The following is a 26,288-nucleotide window of genomic DNA, read 5'->3' as shown; positions in this document are numbered from 1 at the left end:
ACTCAGCCACAGAAAAAGAATGAAATTCTACTATTTGCAATGCCATGGGTGGACCTAAAGAGTATTATGCTTAGTGAAAAGCTGGACAAAGACAAATGCTGTATGTTATCACTTATATGTAGAATCTAAAAAATAAAACAATGAATGTATTTAACAAAACAAACAGACTCACAGATATAGAAAACAAACTAGTGGATACCAGTGGGAAGAGAGAAGGGGGAGGGGCAAGATACAGGGGTAAGGGATTAAGAGATGCAAACTACTATGTATAAAATAGATAAGGAACAAGGATATATTGTATAGCACAGGGAAATAATAGCCATTATTTTGTAATAACTTTAAATGGAGTATAATCTATGAAAAATTTTTATTTATTTTTGGCTGCTTTGGGTCTTCGTTGCTATACACAGGCTTTCTCTAGTTGCGGTGAGCGGGGGCTACTCTTTGCTGCGGTGCGTGGGCTTCTCATTGCGGTGGCTTCTCTTGTTGCGGAGCACGGGCTCTAGGTGTGCAGGCTTCAGTACTTGCAGCATGCGAGCTCAGTAGTTGTGGCTCGCAAGCTCTAGAGCTCAGGCTCAGTAGTTGTGGCGCACAGGCTTAGTTGCTCCACGGCATGTGGGATCTTCCCGGACCAGGGATCGAACCCGTGTCCCCTGCATTGGCCGGCAGATCCTCAACCGCTGTGCCACCAGGGAAGTCTCCTATGAAAATATTGAATCACTATGCTGTATATTTGAAACTAATATAATATTGTAAATCAAGTACATACTTCAGTTAAAAAAAAGAGCTTTTTAAAAAATATTTATGTATTTGCTGTGCTGGGCCCTAGTTGCGGCACACAGGATCTTTGTTGCCGTGTGTGGGATCTTTGTTGTGGCATGTGGGATCTAGTTCCCTGACCAGGGATCGAACCTGGGCCCCCTGCACTGGGAGCATGGAGCCTTAACCACTGGACCACCATGGGAGTCCCAAAAAGACCTCTTTAAAATTGATGAAAGACAAATACCCTAGTAGAAAAATGAACCAAGCGCACGAACAGGCAATCCACGGGAGAAATCCAAATGGTTCATAAACATTAAAATATGCTCCCTGTCTCATCATTTGAGAAATGCAAATTAAAAAGACTTTTCAAATTTGTCTGTCATATAGGTAACCAGTGTTGGCTAGGGTGTGGGGAACATGGGTGCTGTCACACATTGTTGGTGGGAGTATAAACTGTACTGTCTTTGGAGGTCAGTTTGGCAGCATCAGAACTGATGATGCAATGCCCTCTGACCCCATAGTTTCACTTTTAGGAATCTTATAAAAAGTCATCAACATGTAGGTTGAGTGATGTCTGTATACAGATATTTATTGTATCATTGTATTAACTAAAGATAGTAAATTATATCAATAAAAGAATATTAAAAAATTATGATATATCCATACCATGTAATATTATGAAACTGTAGAGAGGAATAAAGTTTTCTTTAGAAAGTTGCAGAACAGGATATATAGAAAGAATCCATCTATGTAAAAAACAAAACCCAAAGTGTGTGTGTCTGTATATATATATGGGCAATTTTATAGGAGAAAAAGACATGGAAGAGTAGGTACCATTCTGCTTATACTGCTTTTACATTTGGGGAATGCTGTTGGGGAGGTAGGGGTTTACCTCATTTCTTCAGTGTGGTTTGAACTTTCTTTACAGTGAAACTAAACATATATGATGAACAGATTATCACTGTAGTAAAAGATGTGTTTGTTTTTCATGCTGTTTTTAGGATTGGTCCAAAGGAAGATTTTTTCCACTGTCTGAAATGTAACTTATGCCTCACAGTAAATCTCCAAGGAAAGCACAAGGTATATAATTCAGTTTGCATGATTTAAAAAGTATTATAGTGTTTTTGAAAACAGCTCAAATCCTAATTTGTTTAAAAGCATGCTCATTTTCAGATATTACCGAGTACAATCATGTCGCTTTTTATTTTTCAGCAGTATTAAGTAGATATTCTAAAGTATACACCTTAGAATATCTGATCTACAATTCCGTTTCTTCTCTATGGTGTGTAAGAATACTTCCTCCATCAGTTATTAGTAAAATGTAGACAACTTTTAAATTGACTTATGGATTCTTATCATTGATACTGGTATTAAGAATAGCTTTTAAAAAGTGTGGTACAGGAGGGCTTCCCTGGTGGTGCAGTGGTTGAGAGTCCGCCTGCCGATGCAGGGGACGCGGGTTCGTGCCCCGGTCCGGGAAGATCCCACATGCCGCGGAGCGGCTGGGCCTGTGAGCCATGGGCGCTGAGCCTGCGCGTCCGGAGCCTGTGCTCCGCAATGGGAGAGGCCACAGTGGTGAGAGGCCCGCGTACCGCAAAAAAAAAAAAAAAAAAAAAATGTGGTACAGGAGAAATACAGAGCAGTGTAACCTTTTGTTAACACAGCGTTCCAAGAAAATTCAGTATTCCTTTCATAATTAGACAAATATTTTTCATTTGGATGTAGAAATTTTGTGTCATGATCCTAGGCCTGTTAAAAATTATTTTTCATTACTTAGGAGAAAATCTAATAAACTATCGTTTATAGTACAGATTCTATCCAAGAATTTAGAGAATGGAGAGACTAACGAGGGTGTTTTAAAAATAGATACTAGATAATAACTGGCCTAAAATACTGAGGTGGTGAGATGAATAATGAACATAGGGGATATTGTGACGAGTATAAGGAAGAAACAATGGGGCTGAATAAAGATGACATCCAAGGTTTTTAGTGCTGGCTTAAAGTAGTTGATTAATACACTGTGAATTTGTAGGAGATAAAAGATTGGGTTTGGTTTTACCGACTTGAGTTTAGGGTGATAGCAAGATATGCTTGCTGTGTTGTCTTTAGAAAACTGTATACTCATTTTCTCTTGTGGTATTTTTATTTTGTTTCTCAGTTATTTTTTATTGTTTATATTAGTAAATGGCGTATCATCTACTCAGGTGCTTAGTTAAAAAACCTGGGCATCATCCATGGCTTGGTGCTTTTTCTCTTACCTCCTCACACCTAATCAGACACTGTCTTGTCCAGTTAAGAACTCTGGCCCTGTGGGCACCGTGTTGGAGCTCAAATATATTTCCACCTCTTGCTACCATATAATTTTGGGAGTTCTTTAGCTTCTCTAGGCCTCAAATACATCATCTGTAAAATGGGGTAATAATTGTACCTGTTTGATTTAGTGTTGTGGGAGTTAATTGAGGTAATACAGGTAATGAACTTGGCATATGGCATGTAGTACAATCTCTGTAATATGAACTGTTATTATTTATAAAATGAAGATAATTTGAATAATTAAGACATATTCATAGTTGTGAGAGTTAACTGTTCAATTTTTGTCTGACATATAAGAAACATGTATTAATGTTCATTATTATCTTTAATAAGTTGGTATGGTTTCCTTTGTTTTTATTATTAATACTATGGTTATATCATTTCCATCTAGTTAAGCTTTGGTAATTTTAGTTTTGCTTTTAAACAGTGTATTGAAAATGTTTCCCGGCAGAATTGTCCAATATGTTTGGAGGTAAGCTTAAAATACTTTTTGTTTTGGAAATAGCCCCTCTTGAATTTAAAATACTGGGTATTTATTATATTGTCTTCATGTAGTTAAGCACTAACATTTATTTCCCTTTACAGGACATTCACACATCCCGTATTGTTGCTCGTGTCTTGCCATGTGGACATCTTTTACACAGGTAAAGTAACTTTGGTTTTTTTCCTAAAAAATGTTTGGAAATAGTGGAGGTACTTTTTGCTTTATTAAAATAATGTTATATTTTTCAGAACGTGTTATGAAGAAATGTTGAAAGAGTGAGTGTTTCATGGGATTTAAAAAAACTGTAATTGTAAGACCTCTGTTTTCTTTTCTTTTCTTTCCTTTTTTTTTGTTTTTTTGAGGGGAGGGGGAAATGGGCAAACCTTGCAGTTACTTGCACCATATTGGACATGGTAGATATTTCTCTCGAGATGGGTTGGGTAGATGGGTAGTGTTAAATTGAGCAAAAAGCATGGTGGGGGCATAGGACTATACCTTTGTCCTCTTGTTTCTGTTATGCCTTATCTCATCTCGCAACTTGAGACGGATAACTCTCATTTTCTGGCTGTACTTGTTGGGGAGCTCAGTTCTCTGCCAGAGGCAGTCATAGAGTTGTAAAAAATAAAAATACTGAGGCATGTTGCTCAAAATTCTTAGTTGTTTTATCGGCCCAGTATAATGACCTGCCAAAAAAAGCTGCTAACAAGATTTATCTAATGCTGATTTTGTTGTGGGGAAAAAGCATGCTAAAGTGAGATGCAAATAGTTAGGAAAGAGGAGACTGTGTAAATGTATTTTGGTCTTGCAAATTAATGAGTAGAAACTTTAAGAGCCAGATAGAAGGGAACTTTTTCAGAATTTTTAGAAAGGAAATAATACGATCTGAATAAGTTTTAAGGAATACAATCTCTCCTTTGCTTGAATAGGTTAAGAAATTGAGGCTGTTTAGCTAAAAAGCAGTTTAATTGGTTTTTAAAATATATTGAGTATATTCTACAGAGAATATTGAGTAATTCCTCTTCATTTTAGAGAACTGAGGAAAAAGAAGTAGGTTTAAAAAACATCCTATGACACAGGATTTAATTGAAAACTTTTGCATTATGAAAGTTTCCTGATTTGTAAGATGATCTTGAAATATAAAATAATACCTATCTTGGATGGTTTATGTACCAGTTAGCATGCATCTTCTTGTATACCTGAGTTGATATACTCCCCATTTAATGTTTGGGAAATAACTCTTTTATCTCTCCTAGAGGCTACAGGTGTCCATTATGTATGCGCTCTGCTTTAGATATGACTAGTTACTGGAGACACCTGGATGATGAGGTAGCACAGACTCCCATGCCATCAGAATATCAGAACATGACTGTGGATGTGAGTAGAATCAATGCTTAAAAAAACTTTGCAGGTTCCTTGTTGATGTTCATGTTTATTTTTGCCCTTTTGCTCAGATCTGTCTAAAAAATACTATTTGGGCATAGATGCCAATGTGATGATTAATGGGAAGGACAGAATAATCTTTAAATTTTAGTTACTCTGAACTCAAAAGGCCAGGAAAAAAAATCCAAGAATATCTTTGTGAAATTCTTTCCAACACTAGATGGCAGGCAAAAACTTTATTCTGAATAATTTACATATTACTTAACAGAGTCAGTTGGTAATGTAACTGAGTAGAGGTGGATTACTGGTTTGATGTTTTATTTTAATTATGTTTTAATTTTAATTATTTTAAATTTTATTTCAGGCAAACATGTTTTTTTTTTTAAAGATTACTTCTTGGTTTTTAATGTTTATTACCCTTTTTAGTCTAAGACTTTATTTGGTCTTAGCCTGTAATCTAAAATATAAGAGGTATTTCTGTGCCTTTTGCCTTGTGGAGAATGATCATCTTTTCTCCATTAATTGAGATGTGCTGCTATCTAGTCTCAGCATAGTACATTCAGTTACAGGTTAGAATTGGAAAGTAGATAGCTTTCTGGTGCTTTAATAATTTTTTGACATATGAATTTTCAAAACATCTTCATTTCAAATACTTCTACACAAAAAGATAAAAACCACTTAACAAAGACAGATAAAAATTATTTTCTGTTTTATTCACAGTGGAGCATTTCATAATTCATGTGGATAATTGAATTGTTAGTAAGATCAATGAAAGATCACTTTTGTACTACTGATAGTTGTGTCATGTTTTATTAGAGGCTGTAATGTGCTATGTCCTATTTAGATCATTTTTTAAAATAACAGCCTTATTGAGATACAATTCACATATCATACAACTCATCCATTTAAAATATCCAGTTCAGTGCTTTTTAGTGTATTCTTGGAGTTGTGCAAACATAACCACCATCAAATTTAGAATATTTTCATCACCCCAAAAGGAAACCCCATAGCCATTAGCAGTCATTCCTTAATCCTCTAGCTCTAGGCAACGAGTACTCTACTTTCTACATTTAGATCATATTCTTAAAAGAATTACTTTCCAAATTATAATTTAGAGAAAATTTGGATGTTTTCTACTTATTATGGTGTGGCTCTTCTAAAGCTAATGCTTTTCTCACATAGTAATTTATTGATCTTTTTTCAGATTAACACCTTTTTTATTTTTCAGGATCTCAGTACTAGAAGAGATTAATTCCTAAGTGGCATCTTATTGTCATTTTAGGGACGAGCCAAAAGCTTTTCTTTGTTCAACTTTAGAAAGTATTCTTTTGGACTTTAATTCATTTTTGAGGCATGGAAGGCTAGGAACTTAGCATATTAAAGAATAAGCAAAAATATTATAAGTATGTAAAAATTTGTTTTGTTAACTAAGATAATATTCTAAGTGCCAGTGAAAAATAATGAAATTGTGTGTTGTTTTGAATGAGTATAGGTGTTGATCTGATTATGATGCCTAGGTTAATTTTTGTGCTATTACTATTTATACTGTTTGGGAACTATTTTAAAATAAGACTTCTTAGCTCAAATCCACATTTTCATTTTCTAAATTCACAGCTAATCTCTTATTAGAGATTTTAGTGAACAAATAAAAGGTATTTCTATTTATGGAAACATTTAGACTTAACATATGTATGTTTTCATATCTTTAGTATGATTTTCGAGGAATTGTTTTGAGCAGACAGTGCCACTTTCTATCTATAAGGTTTAGTATACTTAATTTTAATTCATCTCTTTTCAGATTCTCTGCCGTGATTGCAATGGAAAATCTACAGTCCAGTTCCATATATTAGGCATGAAATGTAATATTTGTGAGTCCTACAATACTGTTCAGTCCGGAGGATGTAGAATTTCAGTAGATCAGCAATGACCAGCCTATACTGCACTGGACAACTGAGCATTTTCTGATATAGAAAAAGGCTATCTTTTTATCATGGTGCGTCAGAATCTGTGCATTAGAGTTGATGTGTTTTGTATTAGTGTCACAGGGTAAAATCATATTACAGGACTTAAGAATTCAGGGTCTCTTTGTAGAATTATCACAGCTCTACGTTGAATGACAGCCACCATGCTTGTGTTTTGATTGGAAATTCCTTTGTTGTCAGTTGTTTGGAAGTTAATGTTTGCCACTGAAATTCACATCCATAGATGTATTATACTTACATGGAACTTTGTTTTAAGTGACACTATGCACACAGAATTCATTTCTAGTTCTTGATAGAACTGTACTTAATTCTCAGTATCATTCTTGACTTTTTAAGCGGTGTGCTATGAGAATATGTTCTATCTTACTGTTAAAATCTAATTACATATACTTTAGAATTTTCTAAGACGGTCCTTTGGATCCTGTAAATGTGAATTATGATGTAATAACTGCTAATAAAACTATATTGAAACAGTATTTTATAGAAAGTTTTTTTCCAAGGCTATCTATTTTTGGCTCAGAGCAATCCTCTTTTCTTTATTTTGAAGTATTCTTCTATAAGAGTAATTGGGAAAAAGGTAAAATAATAGAACTCTTCTAAGCCTTAAGAAAGCCATCAACATTGAAAATAATCGTTTTGGTTGTCCAGAATTATTTTTTCAAAGAATAATTTATTCATTCAGTCAGCAATTATTTAGTGAGCAACTGTTATGTGCTGGCTATGGTTCTAGATGCTATAGAGATAACAGTGAACAATACAGACCAAAGTCCCTGCCTTCATGGTGTTACATTTTAGTGTTCTTCACACTTGACTAGCTTTTTCCTTGTTTTTCTTTATGTATGCAGTGGTTGTCTTTGTTGTGAATGGGGTGGGTTCTTTCTTCTCTAAATGCTTGAAAGTAGGTATGGATGAGTAGAAGGGACATGAAATGTAACTTTTTCAGGGACTCGTGATGGAATTAAATATACCTCTTAATTCAGGAACATGGTACACAAAAATGTTTGATGACCTGAACTTTTTTACAGCAGTGTCCCAGTATCCAACTTAGTCTGTTTATAAAAAGCTTTAGGTTAGGACGTAAAATGTGTACATTATCAGTCGACAGGTATTTATTAAACACCAATTATGTTTCCAGCTTTGAGTTAGTTGAATCTCCTGTGAATAAGGAAGATAGGCTTTTAACTAAAAATCCTCACATTTCTGGTACATTTATTTCTTTGTTGAAATCTCTACCTGGACAAAGATAGCAATATTTGTTTGTCTGTCTGTTTTGGCAACTCTGTGTGGCCTGCGGGAATCTTAGTTCCCCGACCAGGGATCAAACCTGCACACCCTGCAGTGGAAGCACAGAATCTTGACCACTGGGCTGGCAGGGAAGTCAAGGCAGCAGTATTGATTTCCAGTTTTGGGCCCAGATCTTCTTTATTGTATCCTGTCTTCCTGTCTTCCATGTTCTGCTCTTGTGTTCTCTCCCTTTGTCCATTTCCTCCGCCTGGGCAGAGCACTCGTGCTGATCTTGATTTGGGGAAGGAATGGGATATTTTGCTAGGTATTACCAGTCAGTATACAGATAAGGAAAGACTAGTTTTCCAGTTGTATTACTTTTTATTTCTGTTATCTAATCCTGCTAAACTGATTTAAATCATACTGTTGCTTTTAATCAGAATCATTGGCTCTTTGAGTAGGAGTGAGTATTGTAATAGTAACAAAGTTCTGATTTGAGCATCTACTGTTTGCCAGGCTTAGTGATTAGCATTAATCACTACCATAATTCTGTAGGGTAGGTGCTGTCATTTCATAGATGAGAAGGCCGAAGTTCAGAGGTTAAATGACATGCTTGAGTTAGTGACAGGCACTCAGTATTGGAGCTGGGAATCAGATCCAGGTCTATGACCCCAAACCCACTATACCATGCTGCCTTTAACTCAAACTTCCATTTTGCTAAACTACCCTTGATAGCTAAATCATCTGTCATGGAGGAGCTTGTGATTTGATAGACCTTCCATTTTTAGTTGCCTTCTTTTATCTCTAAATCTGATTAGTTATATCTTCAATTCAGGATGCAAATCTGTCCAAAATAATGCAGAATTGGTAATGTAAAAGCTTGTTTATCATATCATGTGCTTGTGTTTATGATATCAGTCGTGTGCTTGAAGCAGTTTTCAAATGTCCTTGAAGTTTATGTACCAAGGGTTTCTTCAAGGGTTTGTCCATGACATGTCAGTTCAATGCTTAAAATCCTTCAACAGTTCTCATTCACAGTGAGAAGTTCCTTAGCATTCAATACATAATACTTAAAATGGAAAACCTTAAAAATTGTTTTGGCTTGTCCTAATTCAAAAATATCTTTATTGTAGGAAAGAGATAGGAAAAGAAGGTTAAAAAAAACTCATCTTTCAGAGACGACTACTGTTAATATTTTTTAATGGATAACTTCGTTCTTTTCTTGTTCATAGAGACTTTAAAAAAGCTTAGGAGTGTTAAACGCTTAGTCTGATCTTTGGTATGGTGGTATGGTAGAATTGTCTGTCCCTGAAATAAGGTAGAGCAGAATTGTCTGTCCCTAAAATAAGTCAGATTGCCTTGCCACAGAATTTGTATGTACAGTGTACTTACAGTGTGAAAACCAGTAACACAATGTGTTTATGAATTTCTTGATGCCTGGAAGCCTGTTGGCCCCTTTAATCATTAATGAAGTGTGTATATCAAGTTGTTCACTTTTTACCTCTTGTAGTTTCTAGAGTCTTCTTAACCAGATTGTGGAGTTGTGTATGATATTGACTTTAGCTCATGTTTGAAGTAGTAGTATGTTTATGGTGTCATAGATTTTTAAACTCATTCTTGTTTTTTTTCCACTAAAACCTATTTTCATATTGTACACATATTTAATTAAAAAAAATTTTGGTCATGAATCACAACAAATGTGAGTAGTAAGGAGCCAACATCCTATCTTATACGTGCTTGACACCTAATAGGTGTTCAGTAGTGAATACATTAATTTGAAGTGAATTAATTAACTTGAAATGGATGTTCAAAAGTCTGTGTCATTTCTTTAATCATCTCTAAGTTCTCTTACAGTTTTTGCCATTTGTATTATTTCACTGAATTTATTTCTTACTAAGTGGACTTATTTCTTATTGTCATTTTCATGTCGATTTTCTCCCCTTGTGCTTGTCCAGTTAATCCTTTGTATTACATGCCACCTTTAGGCAGGTCTGCTTTTGTAATTTGTCCTTACACATCCGTTTTCATTCCCATGATAGTTTCATACCTACTTGGTTGTCTTCCATCTGATTTCACTTTCTGTCTCCCTCACGTCCATCTTGCCAGATTACTTTTCCTAAACTTACTTGTTATAATTTTAGTCAAAATAATGTACAGGTTCCCTACCGTATATTTGATTCAGCCCAGATTCCACACATTGACGTCCTTACAGTATTGTTCCAGTTTTTTTTTTTGATAATCTTTATTAATTCAGTTAGCATTTTTTTCATTTTATTTTTTTATACAGCAGGTTCTTATTAGTGATCAATTTTATACACATCAGTGTACACATGTCAATCCCAATCGCCCAATTCCTCACACCACCATCCCCACCCCCCGTGGCTTTCCCCCCTCGGTGTCCATACGTTTGTTCTCTATGTCTGTGTCTCAATTTCTGCCCTGCAAACTGGTTCATCTCTACCATTTTCTAGGTTCCACATATATGCGTTAATATATGATATTTGTTTTCCTCTTTCTGACTTACTTCACTCTGACAGTCTCTAGATCCAACCACGTCTCAACAAATGACCCAGTTTCGTTCGCTTTTATTGCTGAGTAATATTCCATTGCATATATGTACCACATCTTCTTTATCCATTCGTCTGTCGATGGGCATTTAGGTTGCTTCCATGACCTGGCCATTGTAAATAGTGTTGCAGTGAACATTGGGGTGCATGTGTCTTCTTGAATTATGGTTTTCTCTGGGTATATGCCCAGTAGTGGGATTGCTGGATCATATGGTAGTTCCATTTTTAGTGTTTTAAGGGACCTCCATACTGTTCTCCATAGTGGCTGTATCAATTTACATTCCCACCAACAGTGCAAGAGGGTTCCCTTTTCTCCACACCCTCTCCAGCATTTGTTGTTTGTAGATTTTCTGATGATGCCCATTCTGAATGGTATGCCATTCTTGTATACCTCATTGTAGTTTCGATTTGCATTTCTCTAATAATTAGTGATGTTGAGCAGCTTTTCGTGTGCTTCTTGGCCATCTGTATGTCTTCTTTGGAGAAATGTCTATTTAGGTCTTCAGCCCATTTTTGAATTGGGTTGTTTGTTTCTTTAATATTGACCTGCATGAGCTGTTTATATATTTTGGAGATTAATCCTTTGTCCGTTGATTCGTTAGCAAATATTTTCTCCCATTCTGAGGGCTGTCTTTTTGTCTTGTTTATGGTTTCCTTTGCTGTGCAAAAGCTTTTGCACATTTGTTTATTTTTGTTTTTATTTCCATTTATTTTCCATTTTATTTCCATTTATTTTCCATTTTATTTCCATTACTCTAGGAGGTGGATCAAAAAAGATCTTGCTGTGATTTATGTCCAAGAGTGTTCTTCCCGTGTTTTCCTCTAAGAGTTTTATAGTGTCCGGTCTTACATTTAGGTCTTTAATCCATTTTGAGTTTATTTTTGTGTATGGTGTTAGGGAGTGTTCTAATTTCATTCTTTTACATGTAGCTGTCCAGTTTTCCCAGCACCACTTATTGAAGAGACTGTCTTTTCTCCATTGTATATCCTTGCCTCCTTTGTCATAGATTAGTTGACCATAGGTGCGTGGGTTTATCTTGGGGCTTTCTATCTTGTTCCATTGATCTATGTTTCTGTTTTTGTGCCAGTATCATATTGTCTTGATTACTGTAGCTTTGTAGTATAGTCTGAAGTCAGGGAGTCTGATTCCTCCAGCTCCGTTTTTTTCCCTCAAGACTGCTTTGGCTATTCGGGGTCTTTTGTGTCTCCATACAAATTTTAAGATTTTTGTGCTAGCCCGTAAAAAACGTCATGGGTAGTTTGATAGGGATTGCATTGAATCTGTAGATTGCTTTGGGTAGTATAGTCATTTTCACAATGTTGATTCTTCCAATCCAAGAATATGGTATATCTCTCCATCTGTTGATATCATCTTTAATTTCTTTCATCAGTGTCTTATACTTTTCTGCATAAAGGTCTTTTGTCTCCCTAGGTAGGTTTATTCCTAGGTATTTTATTCTTTTTGTTGCAGTGGTAAATGGGAGTGTTTCCTTAATTTCTCTTTCAGATTTTTCATCATTAGTGTATAGGAATGCAAGAGATTTCTGTGCATTAATTTTGTATCCTGCAACTTTACCAAATTCATTGATTAGCTCTAGTAGTTTTCTGGTGGCATCTTTAGGATTCTCTATGTATAGTATCGTGTCATCTGCAACAGTGACAGTTTTACATCTTCTTTTCCAATTTGTATTCCTTTTATTTCTTTTTCCTCTCCGATTGCCGTGGCTAGACTTCCAGAACTGTGTTGAATAATAGTGGTGAGAGTGGACATCCTTGTCTTGGTCCTGATCTTAGAGGAAATGCTTTCAGTTTTTCACCATTGAGAATGATGTTTGCTGTGAGTTTGCCGTATATGCCCTTAATGATGTTGAGGTAGGTTCCCTCTGTGCCCACTTTCTGGAGAGTTTTTATCATAAATGGGTTTTGAATTTTGTCAAAAGCTTTTTCTGCATCTATCGAGATGATCATATGGTTTTTATTCTTCAGTTTGTTAATATGGTGTATCAACATTGATTGATTTGCGTATATTGAAGAATTCTTGTATCCCTGGGATAAATCCCACTCGATCATGGTGTATGATCCTTTTAATGCGTTGTTGGATTCTGTTTGCTAGTATTTTGTTGAGGATTTTTGCATCTGTATTCATCAGTGATATTGGTCTGTAATTTTCTTTTTTTATAATATCTTTGTCTGGTGTGTTATCAGGGTGATGGTGGCCTTATACAATGAGTTTGGGAGTGTTCCTTCCTCCGCAATTTTTTGGAAGAGTTTGAGAAGGATGGATGTTTGCTCTCTTGTAAATGTTTGATAGAATTCACCTGTGAAGCCATCCGGTCCTGGACTTTTGTTTGTTGGAAGATTTTTTTTTTTTTTTTGCGGTTCACGGACCTCTCACCGTTGTGGCCTCTCCCGTTGCGGAGCACAGGCTCCAGACGCGCAGGCTCAGCGGCCATGGCTCATGGGCCCAGCTGCTCCGAGGCATGTGGAATCTTCCTGGACCAGGGCACGAACCCGTGTCCCCTGCATCAGCAGGCAGACTCTCAACCACTGTGCCACCAGGGAAGCCCTGTTGGAAGATTTTAATCACAGTTTCAATTTCATTACTTGTGATTGGTCTGTTCATGTATTCTATTGCTTGCTGGTTCAGTAGATTTTGGATCGTCGTGTTTGCATTGTCATTTGTCTCTAGGTATTTTTTGATTTCCTCTTTGATTTCTTCAGTGATCTCTTGGTTATTTAGTAACATTGTTTAGCCTCCATGTGTTTGTGTTCTTTATGTTTTTTTCTGTGTAATTCATTTCTAATCTCATAGCATTGTGGTCAGAAAAGATGCTTGATACGATTTCAATTTTCTTAAATTTACTGAGGCCTGATTTGTGACTCAAGATGTGAACTATCCTGGTGAATGTTCTGTGCACACTTGAGAAGAAAGCGTAATCTGCTGTTCTGCTGTTTTTTGGATGGAATGTCCTATAAATATCAATTAAATCTGTCTGGTCTGTTGTGTCATTTAAAGCTTGTGTTTCCTTATTAACTTTCTGTTTGCATGATCTGTACATTGGTGTAAGTGAGGTGTTAAAGTCCCCCACTATTATTGTGTTACTGTCGATTTCCTCTTTTAGAGCTGTTAGCAAATGCCTTATGTATTGAGGTGCTTCTGTGTTGGGTACATACATATTTATAATTGTTATATCTTCTTGGATTGATCCCTTGATCATTATGTAGTGTCCTTCCTTGCCTCTTGTAACATTCTTTATTTTAGAGTCTATTTTATCTGATATGAGTATTGCTACTCCAGGTTTCTTGTGATTTCCATTTGCATGGAATATCTTTTTCCATCCCCTCACTTTCAGTCTGTATGTGTCCCTAGGTCTGAAGTGGCTCTCTTGTAGACAGTATATACATGGGTTTTGTTTTTGTATCCATTCAGCAAGCGTGTGCCTTTTGTTTGGAGCACTTGATCCATTCACATTTAAGGTGATTATCGATATGTATGTTCCTATGACTATTTTCTTAATTGTTTTGTGTTTGTTTTTGTAGGTCCTTTTCTTCTCTTGTGTTTCCCACTTAGAGAAGTTCCTTTAGCCGTTGTTGTAGAGCTGGTTTGGTGGTGCTGAATTCTCTTAGCTTTTGCTTGTCTGTAAATCTTTTGATTTCTCCATCGAATTTGAATGAGATCCTTGCCAGGTAGAGTAATCTTGGTTGTAGGTTCTTCCTTTTCATCACTTAAAGTATATCATGCCGCTCCCTTCTGGCTTGTAGAGTTTCTGCTGAGAAATCAGCTGTTAACCTTATGGGAGTTCCCTTGTATGTTATTTGTCCTTTTTCCCTTGCTGCTTTCAATAATTTTTCTTTGTTTTTAATTTTTGCCAATTTGGTTACTATGTGGCTCGGCATGTTTCTCCTTGGGTTTATCCTGTATGGGACTTGATGTGCTTCGTGGACTTGGGTGGCTGTTTCCTTTCCCATTTTAGGGAAGTTTTCGTCTATAATCTCTTCAAATATTTTCTCTGGTCCTTCTTTCTCTCTTCTCCTTCTGGGACCCCTATAATGTGAACGTTGTTGTGTTTAATGTTGTCCCAGAGGTCTCTTAGGCTGTCTTCATTTCTTTTCATTCTTTTTTCTTTATTCTGTTTTTCACTATCATTCTGAATCCTTTTTCTGGAATGTTGCCTATCTCCTCTTCATTTAGTTGTTTTTTTGGGGTTTCATCTTGTTCCTTCATCTGGTACATAGCCCTCTGCCTTTTCATCTTGTCTATCTTTCTGTGTGGTTTTTGTTCCACAGGCTGCAGGATTGTAGTTCTTGCTTCTGCTGTCTGCCCTCTCTATTGTTCTAGTTTTATCTTTTCAGTTTTATTGTTCATTTACATATATTTCTTAAACACACCTTTGGATTTTTGCTCTTTGCCTTTGCATTTTTGCTCTTTGCCTTTGCACACGTGGTTCCTTCAGGAATGATCATTCTCCGAAAAATGTAGTTGTCAGAGGCCTGCCTCTTGCTAGTCCAGCTCAGAGTTTGCCTTCTGCATGACTGCTGATTAGCATCCAAAACTCTTTTTTAACCTCTCCTTTTTCTAAACTATAGCACACTGTATGAGCCTTAAAAGGATTTAGCATTTCCTTTATTTATCATTCAATTTTTGTCTTTCTCCTTCTCATTTCAGCGTTGTATATGAGAAAATACGTATATAAAGCTTCTCAAGGACAAAGCTGGGGTAGGGGTACAGCTAAAGCTACTGAAAGCCCAGCTGCGTTGCAGAGGGCAGGCGAGGTGGAGGTAAGCAAGGTGGGCTGTGGCAGACACTAACCCCATGGGCTTTGGGGGTGAGAAAAGCCTGTATTGCTTTCTGAGGATAGTGACGGAGCTTTTCATCTCTTCCAACACCTAGTTCATAAGAATTTGTTGAATTTCTATTGACATTAAAAAAAAAAAGTTTCCAAGTGTAACTGTATGTAAGAATTTGATACAAGTTTGTGTGTGTACATGTATGTGCAAAACTTCTTGGAAAAGACAAAGAAGTGGTTAGTACTGGGATATATTGATTGAAGTATGGTGGGATCACATCTTTCTCAAACTAGAAGACAGGAATCTGATTGATAGGTTCATCTACTCATTTATCGCATTTACCATGCATTTACTTTGCACCAAGTGTGTGCCAGGCACAATATCTAGAGCTGGATTATTAAAAAAATGAGTAACACAGTAAATGACCTCAAGTTGTTTCTGTCATAGGAGAGGTGGGTATGTGGCTGGTAATGTTCCAGGAGTGCTTTTGCTGGTTTCTAACAGACTCAAGTGGCTCAGTAAGTTGTGAGCCCTTTAGAAATAGCCTCTTCAGGACAACTTTTTGGCTTGGTTCTGCCACACAGGGACCACAAAATTACAGTCTTTGGGAGGTTTGTAAGCCTGTGACTTACATGTTCTCTATTTTAGAATAAGCAGTTAAGCTTAAATTCCTGTGGATGGAAACTAACAGGCCCACTCTGTGATAGGTGATACACAGGGTCCCTGGTGTAATGCTTGCCATTCCCCAGTTCATTAAGGATTGTCCTTGTCCAGATTTTGTTGCTTAGGCATGTCAAATATCTACTCTTGTAAACCTCTGATCAGGATCAAAGCATCAGGCTGGTTTCACTCCCCCTGCTCCCCCAGAGGCAAACAATATGATACTCAAATTGGAGTCAAAACTTCCCTTAATCACCCACCTGCTTTCAACTATTCTGTCCCGTTTTCACTCTGTCCTTATTACCATGTTGCATATTCTATTTTTCTAGAGTCAGAATTCAGAATGATCTAAGTAGGATAAACATTCCTTTAGCCTCTTTAGGGGCTGCTGTGATTTCAGCCATTGCTCCCCATCCTCTTACGTGCTGGGGACCCTGAGGAACTGAGCCTGCCTGAGCCTGGAGAACCTTGAAAGGAAAAGACAGTTCTGGACATTCTCCCCCAGTCTGGTCACAATATCAAGAAGATTTCTTTTGGACACCCATCCACAATTGCCCTGCACTGTTGTCCCCCGCCCCCTTCTCACCACCTCCCCCTGGGCATCACAACAGCATTTACTTGAAATCTCTGATTGGCATTTGTTCCAGTCTGCATTGCTTAGATTATTTATACTTTAATCTCCTTGTTGAATTCTAATTTCCTTTAGAGCAAATTGTACATTGCCTGATATTGAACTTAATATGATCTGTGCCTTCTCTTAAAGTATTCCCTTGAAGTATTAGTTACATGCCTCCAGAGTTCTGAATCAAGTTCTGAATCAATTGGAAAGTAAATATGGGAGTGAGATATTGCTGCTAAAGCTGGAAAGGAGATTGAGGCTTGGAACCAAGGCCAAATTGAGTTTTCTTTTCCTTATTCTAAGTTGAATTTACCTACACAGTCACTGATGGCAGGCTTTACTCCATAGGGGGGTCTCTGCCCTGAGGAGGGGACCAGTGAGTCCTAAACACTGCAGCTGCTGGGGGCAAGGCTAGAGCCAAGAAAGGGCTTAGACCACGCACGTGCAATGGCTTTTCCCAAATCTCACCATGCATGTGCAATGACTCCCAAATCTCACTACTATCAGGTAACTCCCTCTGATGGGGTAGGGTGAATGGGGAAGCCATGGGGAGAAGGATGGAGGCTTTCTTAATACTTCCAAAGAGGGCAGGATTGATTACCTGAGGAAAGAATATGGAGAAGCCCTGTTGTCCTGGCATCCACTGGATGGAAGGTAATCTGAATCTGGTCAGACCCTGTGGGCCAAATGAAACTTGTAGAGGATGAAATAAATAACCTCTTCCTGTTATGGACTCTAAATTTGGCCTGACCTCCAGGGATGGTGGGCTGTGACACCAGGCAAAGCCAGTCTGTCATCTTGAGGGTGAAGCAGTGCTGGCTGGAGTAAGTCTGGGCACTTTTCAAAAAAATTAAATCATGTTGATATTCTAGGCAAAGAGCAGTATTTGTCAGAATTAATCTATCTCCTTTTGACCTTTTTCTTTGTGAGTTGATGTATTTCTTTGCAGCTATTTCATTGTGAAGATTAACAGATTTTTAAAAAAATAATGGAATCATAGACTTTAGACCTGGAAGACCATATAGTGCAGCCCACTCTGGTTTTGCTTGATCAAACTGAAGCCCAGCAAACTTCAATTTACTTGCCCAAGCTTTCTGTGAAGCCCTGCAAAGGGCAAGTTTCGTGTTATTTTCTGCACCATTATCTCCTCTGAGGCTCTGTATAATGCACATGCATTGGAGGCCGGAATAAATAGTGTTGTCCCCTTTGATAAACACCAACCCAAGACATATAGACCAAGAGAGATGATCTAGGTTGGGAGAAGGGAGACATGAGGAATATGGGAGAAAGATGGGAAACATGGAGGAGTAAATAGAAGAAGTATCTTGTCTAAGCTGTACTTCCCAATGTCATAGCAAGCATTGCAATCTAGGTGTATTTGTATATCCAAACATTTGGGCTCTTAGGCTAGTCTAAAATTTGGGGGGAAGGGCCAGAAACAACTCTGAGTTGCCCAGTGTCATGAATTGTATGTTGTTGTGAGCAGCCTGATATAATAGAAATGGCTTGGACTTCGAAAGCAGAGAGACAGAAGTTCAGATTCTGTCAATCTAATCTAACACATACTGGCATGTGACCTTGGTCAGTTCTTAACTTCCCAGACATATTATTCTTTGTGAAATAAGGGTGGTAGTGACAGCCTCATAGGGTTTGTGTGGTGAGGTTTAAATAAGATAAAGTCTAAAGCACTAAAAATAGTGCGTGTGTGTACTGGGCCCTCAGTAGACATCAAGGCTCATATCCTTCTTGTGTGCAGTATTGAGGTGATCTCCAGCATGTGCTCCCAGTGAACTGTAGCAATATCCCCAAGTCTCCAGTGACTGGAACTGAGTCTGGGCCCTACCGTTATCACCTGAGTTCTGGCTGCGGAGGGCTTGGGAGTCTGCCCAGGGACAAATGGCCTCAAGTGGATTGGGCCTTGCTCCTTGCTCTGCCTAGAGGGCCTCACAGCCATGAGGTTCTTCTAGCACCAGGAATGTGGTCCTTTCCATGCAGCCTGCAGCCCAGAGCTCTCTAACCCCTTGGACATCCCTCTGACTCTGCCCCAGACCCGTTAGACTCATTTTTCCACTGAGGAGGACGGGAACTGGTTGCCTTGTCCTTTATGAGGAAAGGTATTTTTCTGCTCTCCCTTGGCAAGTGAACCAGTCTTTGATTTGGAACTCTCCGAGTGACCCTGCTCAGGTGATTGGTTGGTTGGTGGATGAATCAGCCTGGTTGTGTAGACCTTGAACTTGTTATAGGGGGAATCCATTCTCTTTGCAAAAGCAGATGATGGATTTTAGTGAGGTTGTGATGAGAGACAGTACTTTTGGGGTCATTGTAATACATTTTGATTTCTCAAAAGAACAAAATTGTTGCTAAATTTAGGAGGGAAAGAATCTTCTAAACTTCAGAATGGTTTTATTGTGCATGGGGGACTTGGATTACTTCCTAATTTCTCTGCTTAGCTTGGGGCAAGTAATTTTCCTGACAGTTTTCTTTTAGATAAGAGCAATAATATCTAATAATAATTCTTGTTACATTTAAAGGAGTAACTGTCCCCATACCCCCTACCCCCAGTAGTCATATTTATTTCTTAGGCAGTAGAGCAGAGTGGTTAAGGACACAGACTATGGAGACAGAAGGCTGGGATTTGTATCCCGGCTCTGCCATTTACTTGCTATGTGACCCTGAGCAACTTGTTTAACCTTTCTGTGTTTCATGGGTTATTTGTGGAGATTAACCTTACTTACATAAAGAGTTTAGACAGAGATTGCTATATTATGATGTCTTTGATATCTGCTACCTCTTGAGATTTTATACCTGGCTCCCTTTTCCCTTTCCTGCTTATTACCATTCAGCTACATACGCTGATTGGATTTTCATTCTTTACCTTTACTATCTTGCCCAAATTAAGCCCCATGGTTTTCCTCCGCTTTCTGATTTATGCTTTTCCATCTGGATAAGATGACTGGCAGCATATGGTATGAGGATGCTGGAGAATCCTGCAGGGAAAATGAACCCAGAGTACCTTAAACTTTGTTTCCTGACAGCAGAGGGTGCCACAACGTTTCTGGTGACATGAATGTTTTGTACAGAATGATTTTTTTTTTCTACCTGGTACTTAAAAGTAAGAAGTCTCCCAGGATACTGACATTGAGAACTTTTATTGCCTACTGTATAATAATGACACAAGCCAACATCAAGAATGCACAGTCTTTGGACAGTTGTACAATTTAATTAAGCATGTTTGTTACCACAGTATTTCATATCTGCCTATTTGTATTCCTTGGGGCAGGTTTGTAAAGGTAGAGTATTTTCAAGAGTATATGGCCAGTGTCGTCAGCTGCGATGTCCTTATACGTTTTGGAATGGGCAAGAGAGGAGGGAGGAGGAATGGTGAGCAGTCAGGGGTGGAGGTAGAAGTCTGGGTAGCTGGCAGCACCAGTACTGGAATGTACATTTTGGTGCCAAGGGGAATCTGCAAGCTGAGAGGGCCAGATGGATGATAGCTCTAAGATGAAAAGTGCTGTTTGGCTTGCCGATCATTGGGAACTGGTCAGAACCAGAGAAACTAATGTGCATGCCAGGGGGGACCCAAAATATGACAGATTGAGTATTCTAAGATGGCTGCAACAAGATCTTCATTCCACAGGCTCATCTTGCAATGTGACATTGACACTCCTCTCATCAAGACATGGGACCTACTTTTCTCCCATTGAATGTGTGTGGCTAGTGACTGTGGTTGAAGTGATGTTTCCTAAACTAGGTTATAAAGGTGATAGATTTGCTCCCTGGGATATTACTGGGATGCCAGCTCTTGGCACCTCACCACCATGCTATGTGGAAGCGCAGGTCACATGGAGAGCCCACCGGTAGGTGTTCTGGCTGACAGCCTCAGCTGACATCCCAACCAGCAGCCAGCATTGATTGCCAGATTGAAGAGTGAGGAAACCTTCTGACTGTAACTATGCGACAGGCTGTGAGTGAGAGCAGCACAGCTCAACCTGGCCAACCCCCAGCCTTGAGAGATAAGAAAACGATTGTTGTTGTTTTAGCCCACCGAGCTTTGGGATGATTTGTTACCCAGCAATAGTAACTGAAATACGAAGTTAAGGTCTATCAGCCAGACGGTCTGGTATGAGAGAGTTAAGTCAAGGCTGAATTTCCAGAGTAAAAGCTAAACAACGGAAAGGAGCATGAGCATAGAAAAAGGATGGAGAAGGGAGGATGGGGTAGGTGATAGGGGAGTCTGTAATGAAGCGTGACTGGTCAGGGTTCTGTGACGTGGCAGACTACTTACTATCCTGCTCTTCTTAGCAGTAGGCCTGGTTGTAGCCTCCTCCACCCTCCGTCTAACTTTTTATCATTGAAAATATAAAACATGCAAAAGTGTAGCAACTAATACAGTGAACCCCATATTCATTGCCCAGTTTCAACATGATCAACACATGGCCAACTTTATTTATACCCTTACTTACTTCCCCCCTTCATATTATCTTGAAGCAAATCTCAGTCATAGTATATTATCTCTACATGTTTCAGATATACCTCTAAAAGATAAAAAAACATAACCACAATATTATTATCACACCTAAAGCAATGAAGAAATAAGCAATTATATCTATATATCTCTCTCTATATATCAACTTTTGTGTTTAAATCAGAATCTGAATAATATCAATAATATTAGTACTGCCATAGAAATATAATGCAATCTACATATGAATTTTAAATTCTGATTAAAAAGGTAAAAATAAAATTTCCTTTAATAGGCTTTATTTAGTCTGTTTTATTTAATCTAGAAGCTTGATCGGATTTAAATTAAATTTTTGTCAAGACTATTTGTACGTTGTGTTTTTCCATTAGGATACACATAGTGACTGACAGTCAATGACAAACATTGTCTTATATCCAGTACTTTATTAGGGGTTTAAGGTTATTTTATTATTCAGCTTTTGTTTATTAGCCTGAACATTACTATAAAGATAAAACATTACTATAAGGAGAAAACTCCCCTCATCCGTTTGGTAATGTAAATAACAACTCTGGCTTGATTTTTTCATTTTGTAAACTGTTGCTTCAAATTCATATAAAAATCAGTAAAAATGCCTCCTTTTTTAATGGTGAGATTTCTGTGCAGATTATAGCTTTTCTTAAAGTTATTTTTGTTTCTTATCATGAGTAACACATGTTCATGATAGAGAATATGCAAAAGTAGAAAAAGGAAGAGAGAAAAACAGTGGCCTTGAATTATATCACCCAAAGAAAATGCTGCAAACATTTTGGTTTATTTCCTCACAATCTCATCTCTAAGCATTAAAAAAGAGCCCTATTTATAATCATGGTGTCATACATATTTGTATCCTGCTCTTTTTCATGTAATAGAGCAAACATGCTTGTAGTAGTACAATCTTTCTGTAAACATCATTTAAAAGTCTTGCACAGTATTTCAAGTTATAGATACTAAGCATTTAGAGTGTTGCTGATATCTTTCCTTTTGTAAATGTGTGACGAAGATGTATTTCACTCTTCTGTATTTCAGAGACCATCCTTAGGAAATGCAGTTTATTTCAAAAAGCTGTGAAAGGTTATGTGCAATGTAGCATAACAAAATCAAATAAGAACTCCACAATCTGACTATTCACTCAGTCACCAAATATCTATTGAATTTCTGCTATGTCTCTATTCTAGGCACTCGGATACAGTGGTAAACAAATAGACACAGTCTCTTCCTCTTATGGGGCTAATTACAGTCTACCCTCTGTATCCATGGGTTCCGCATCTGTGGATTAAACCAACCACAGATCAAAAATATTTGGGAAAAAAATTCCAGAAAGTCCCAAAAAGCAAAGTTGAATTTGCTGCACACTGGCAACTGTTGACAGAGCATTTACATTGTATTTATGGCTATTTATGTAGCATTTGCATTGCATTAGTTATTACAAATAATCTAGAGATAATTTGAAGTATGTGAGAGGATGTGTGTAGGTTATATGCAAATGCTATGCCATATTATATAAAGGACTTGAGTACCCATGAATTTTGGTATCCATGGGGCCAGAATGGGGGTGGTGGTGGTCCTGGAACCAACCCCTGTGGATACCAAGGGATGACTGTGTTTCAGAGTGTGTATGGGAAAACAGACAATAAACAAGTACATACAATTATTTTAGACAGTGATAAATACTATGAAGGAAATAAAACATGGAGGGACTACTTTAGAAAGTAGCTCTTTATGGAGTCTCTAGCTAGAGACTAAGTTTGGAATAGCTGGAAGTATGGGGAACAGGGATGAAAGAAGCAGAAAATAGGATACCAAACTGTATGAACATTCTCTTGATAGAAGAGAGAACAAACATTTTAGAATTAAAAGAGGTGTTCCAAAAAGAATCCTAAAGTGAGAATCTGCTGGTTTCAATCTGCCAGCCATATAACAAGATTCTCGACATCATAAGCCATCAGGGAAATGAGAATCAAAACCACAATGAGGAACTACTTCACACCCGCTAGGATGGCTATGATCCAAAAGACAGATAACAAGTGTTGGTGAGTATGTGAAGAAATTGGAATCCTCATACATTGATGGTGGGAATGTGATATGGTGCCACTGCTTTGGAAAACAGACTGGCAGTTCCTGAAAAAGTTAAACTAAGAGCTACCATACTACCCAGCAATTTCACTCCTGGATGTGTACCTAAGAGAACTGAAAACATGTTCACACAAAAACTTTTACATGAATGTTCATAGTAGCTTTACACATATTAGCCAAAAAGTGGAAACAGCCTAAATGTCTATCAACTGATGAATGGGTAAACAAAAGTGGTATATCCATATAATGGAATATTATGCAACCATGAAGGATAATGAAGTACTGATACATGCTACAACATGGATGAACTTTGAAAACATTAAGCTAGGTGGAAGAAGCCAATCACAAAGGACCACATATAGTATGATTCCATTAGTATGAAATGTCCAGAATAGACAAATCCATAGAGATAGAAAGTAGATTGGTGATTGTCAGGGACTGGGGAAGTGAGGGATGGGCAGTGACTATTAGTGGTTATGGAACTTCTTTTTGGAGTGATAAAAATGTTCTAAAATTGATTGTAATTGTGCAACTTTGTGAATCTACTAAAAACCATTGAAATGTACATTTAAATGGGTAAATTTTATGATTATGTGAGTTATATCTCAATAAAACTGTTATTGAAAAAGATCTGCCAGCACTGCACTCCAAAATGCTTCCAGATTATATGATGCCTGGGATTGCCTTCAAAATAATCCATTATTGGGGGCTAAGGCTCTAGATAAAACAAGATTGGCCATGATTTCATAATTGTTGGAGCTAAGCTGTGGGTTATGAGGGAGTTCATTATACTATCTTCTCTGATTTTCTATATATTTGATATTTTCCATAATGAATATTAACAATGTAATTTTTATTTAAAGACCTTTGGTTCTGGGGTAGTTATTTGCAAGTCATAACCATGAGAGTCAGAATGGCTTGGTTAATAGCCAGGTCTCTGGAGGCAGTCTTCGTATTTTATTTTATTTATTTTGTTTTTAAGTTTTATATTAGAGTATAACTGATTTACAATGTTGTGTTAGTTTCAGGGGTACAGCAAAGTGATTCATTTATCCATATACATATATCCATTCTTTTTCAGATTTTCCCATATAGGTTATTACTGAATATTGAGTAGAGTTCCCTGTGCAATACAGTAGGTCCTTGTTGATTACCTGTTTTATATATAGTAGTGTGTATTTGTTAATCCCAAACTCCTAATTTATCCCTCCCCCTCACGTTTCCCCTTTGGTAACCATTAATTTGTTTTCAAAGTCCGTCAGTCTGTTTCTGTTTTGTAAATAAGTTCGTTTGTATCTTTTTTTTTTTTTAGATTCCACATATAAGTGATATCATATGATATTTGTCTTTCTCGGTCTGACTTACTTCACTTGGTATGATAATCTCTAGGTCCATCCGTGTTGCTGAAAATGGCATTATTTTGTTTTTTGTTTTTTTAAAATGGCTGAGTAATATTCCATTGTATATATACCACATCTTCTTTACCCATTCATCTGTTGATGGACATTTAGGTTGCTTCCATGTCTTGGCTATTGTAAATAGTGCTGCCATGAACATTGGGGTGCATGTATCTTTTCGAACTATGGTTTTCTCTGGATATATGCCAGGAGTGTGATTGCTGGATCCTATGGTAGGTCTATTTTTAGTTTTTTAAGGAACCTCCATACTTCTCCATAGTGGTTGTACCAATTTACATTCCCACCAACAGTGTAGGAGGGTTCCCTTTTCTTCACACGCTCTTAAGCATTTATTGTTTGTAGACTTTTTTTTTTTTTGGCGGTACGCGGGCCTCTCACTGTTGTGGCCTCTCCCGTTGCGGAGCACAGGCTCCAGACGCGCAGGCCCAGCAGCCATGGCTCACGGGCCCAGCTGCTCTGCGGCATGTGGGATCTTCCCAGACCGGGGCACGAACCCGTGTCCCCTTCATCGGCAGGCGGACTCTCAACCACTGCACCACCAGGGAAGCCTGTTTATAGACTTTTTGATGTTTGTAGACTGATGATGGCCTTTCTGACCGTTGTGAGGTGATACCTCATTGTGGTTTTGATTTGCATTTCTCTAATGATTAGTGATGTTGAGCATCTTTTCATGTGCTTTTTGCCCATCTGTATGTTTTCTTTGGGGAAATGTCTATTTAGATTTTCTGCCCAGTTTTTGACTGGGTTGTTTGTTTTTTTGATATAGAGCTGCATGAGCTGTTTGCATGTTTTGGAAGTTAATCCCTTGTCAGTTGCTTCAGTTGCAAATATTTTATCCCAGTCTTTGTATTTTAAATCCTGGTTTTGCTGCGTGACTCTGGGCAAGCCATGTAGCTTCTTTATGCCTCAGTTTCATCATCTATAAAATAGAGGCATAAAGTACCCACCTAGGGATGGTACAAGGATTAAATGAGTTAATATTCACAAAGTGCTTCAAACACTGATACTTAGTAAGCATTATGTATGTTTACCTTATCATTAAAAAGAAGAAGGAAGGGATACTGGTTGCAACCCATTAAATTGATTTTATGACAAAGAATTCAGTTTTGGCAACATCACTGCCATCTTGGAACTTGGCTGTTTCCTTCTCAAAATCCATTTCATTTTATATTTCTGGTATCTTGTGCGTAGGCATGGTGTTAGCACCTGCACCTCCATCTTGCTTCCCTGAGTGTGGGTGTCCTCAGTGAAATGAAATATATTGGTTTGGGGACAGGACCATCTCTCTCAAGGGAAACCCTTTAGACCGACCACACATAGTTGATCACAAACAGAATGAGTTCTTCCCTATTTTTAAAGAAAGAACTTTATCTTTCCTCCCCTCTCACTTTAAAACTGAGAATATGTTTTGCTTTTGAAACATCCATACTTGCTACTCATCTACAGGGAGACAAGTGCTGTTGACATGCCCCAAAGAAAGTGCTACTCAGATGCTAAAGCAGATCAGGAACTGATGG

The 26,288-nt window shown here is 37.7% G+C and overlaps 1 protein-coding gene across 5 annotated transcripts in view; it reads left to right on the top strand.

The window, feature by feature from the left end:
* RCHY1 (ring finger and CHY zinc finger domain containing 1) overlaps positions 1-26,288 on the top strand; it is an 80,684-nt gene that overhangs the window by 8,591 nt on the left and 45,805 nt on the right. Inside the window, exons 4-10 of one of the 5 annotated variants that reach the window (XR_016393330.1) lie at positions 1,764-1,842; positions 3,503-3,547; positions 3,661-3,719; positions 3,808-3,834; positions 4,813-4,933; positions 6,738-6,932; positions 15,379-15,491. Coding sequence is in view for 3 of the 5 variants with exons in the window: in XM_022599376.3 (XP_022455084.1) it covers positions 1,764-1,842; positions 3,503-3,547; positions 3,661-3,719; positions 3,808-3,834; positions 4,813-4,933; positions 6,738-6,866 (460 nt within the window). In the remaining 2 variants the exon portion in view is untranslated. Of the gene's footprint in view, positions 1-1,763; positions 1,843-3,502; positions 3,548-3,660; positions 3,720-3,807; positions 3,835-4,812; positions 4,934-6,737; positions 7,398-15,378; positions 24,668-26,288 lie in introns of those variants that run through there. The other 4 variants (XR_016393329.1, XM_022599376.3, XM_089912063.1 and 1 more) reach the window with 4 other exon arrangements.

The sequence above is a fragment of the Delphinapterus leucas genome, chromosome 5 (assembly GCF_059928025.1).
Source record: "Delphinapterus leucas isolate spDelLeu-1000000601 "Yukka" chromosome 5, BTC_Dleu_Yukka2, whole genome shotgun sequence".
In the NCBI taxonomy this organism is placed as follows: Eukaryota; Metazoa; Chordata; class Mammalia; order Artiodactyla; family Monodontidae; genus Delphinapterus; species Delphinapterus leucas.
This window is presented reverse-complemented; position numbering and strand designations above follow the sequence as displayed.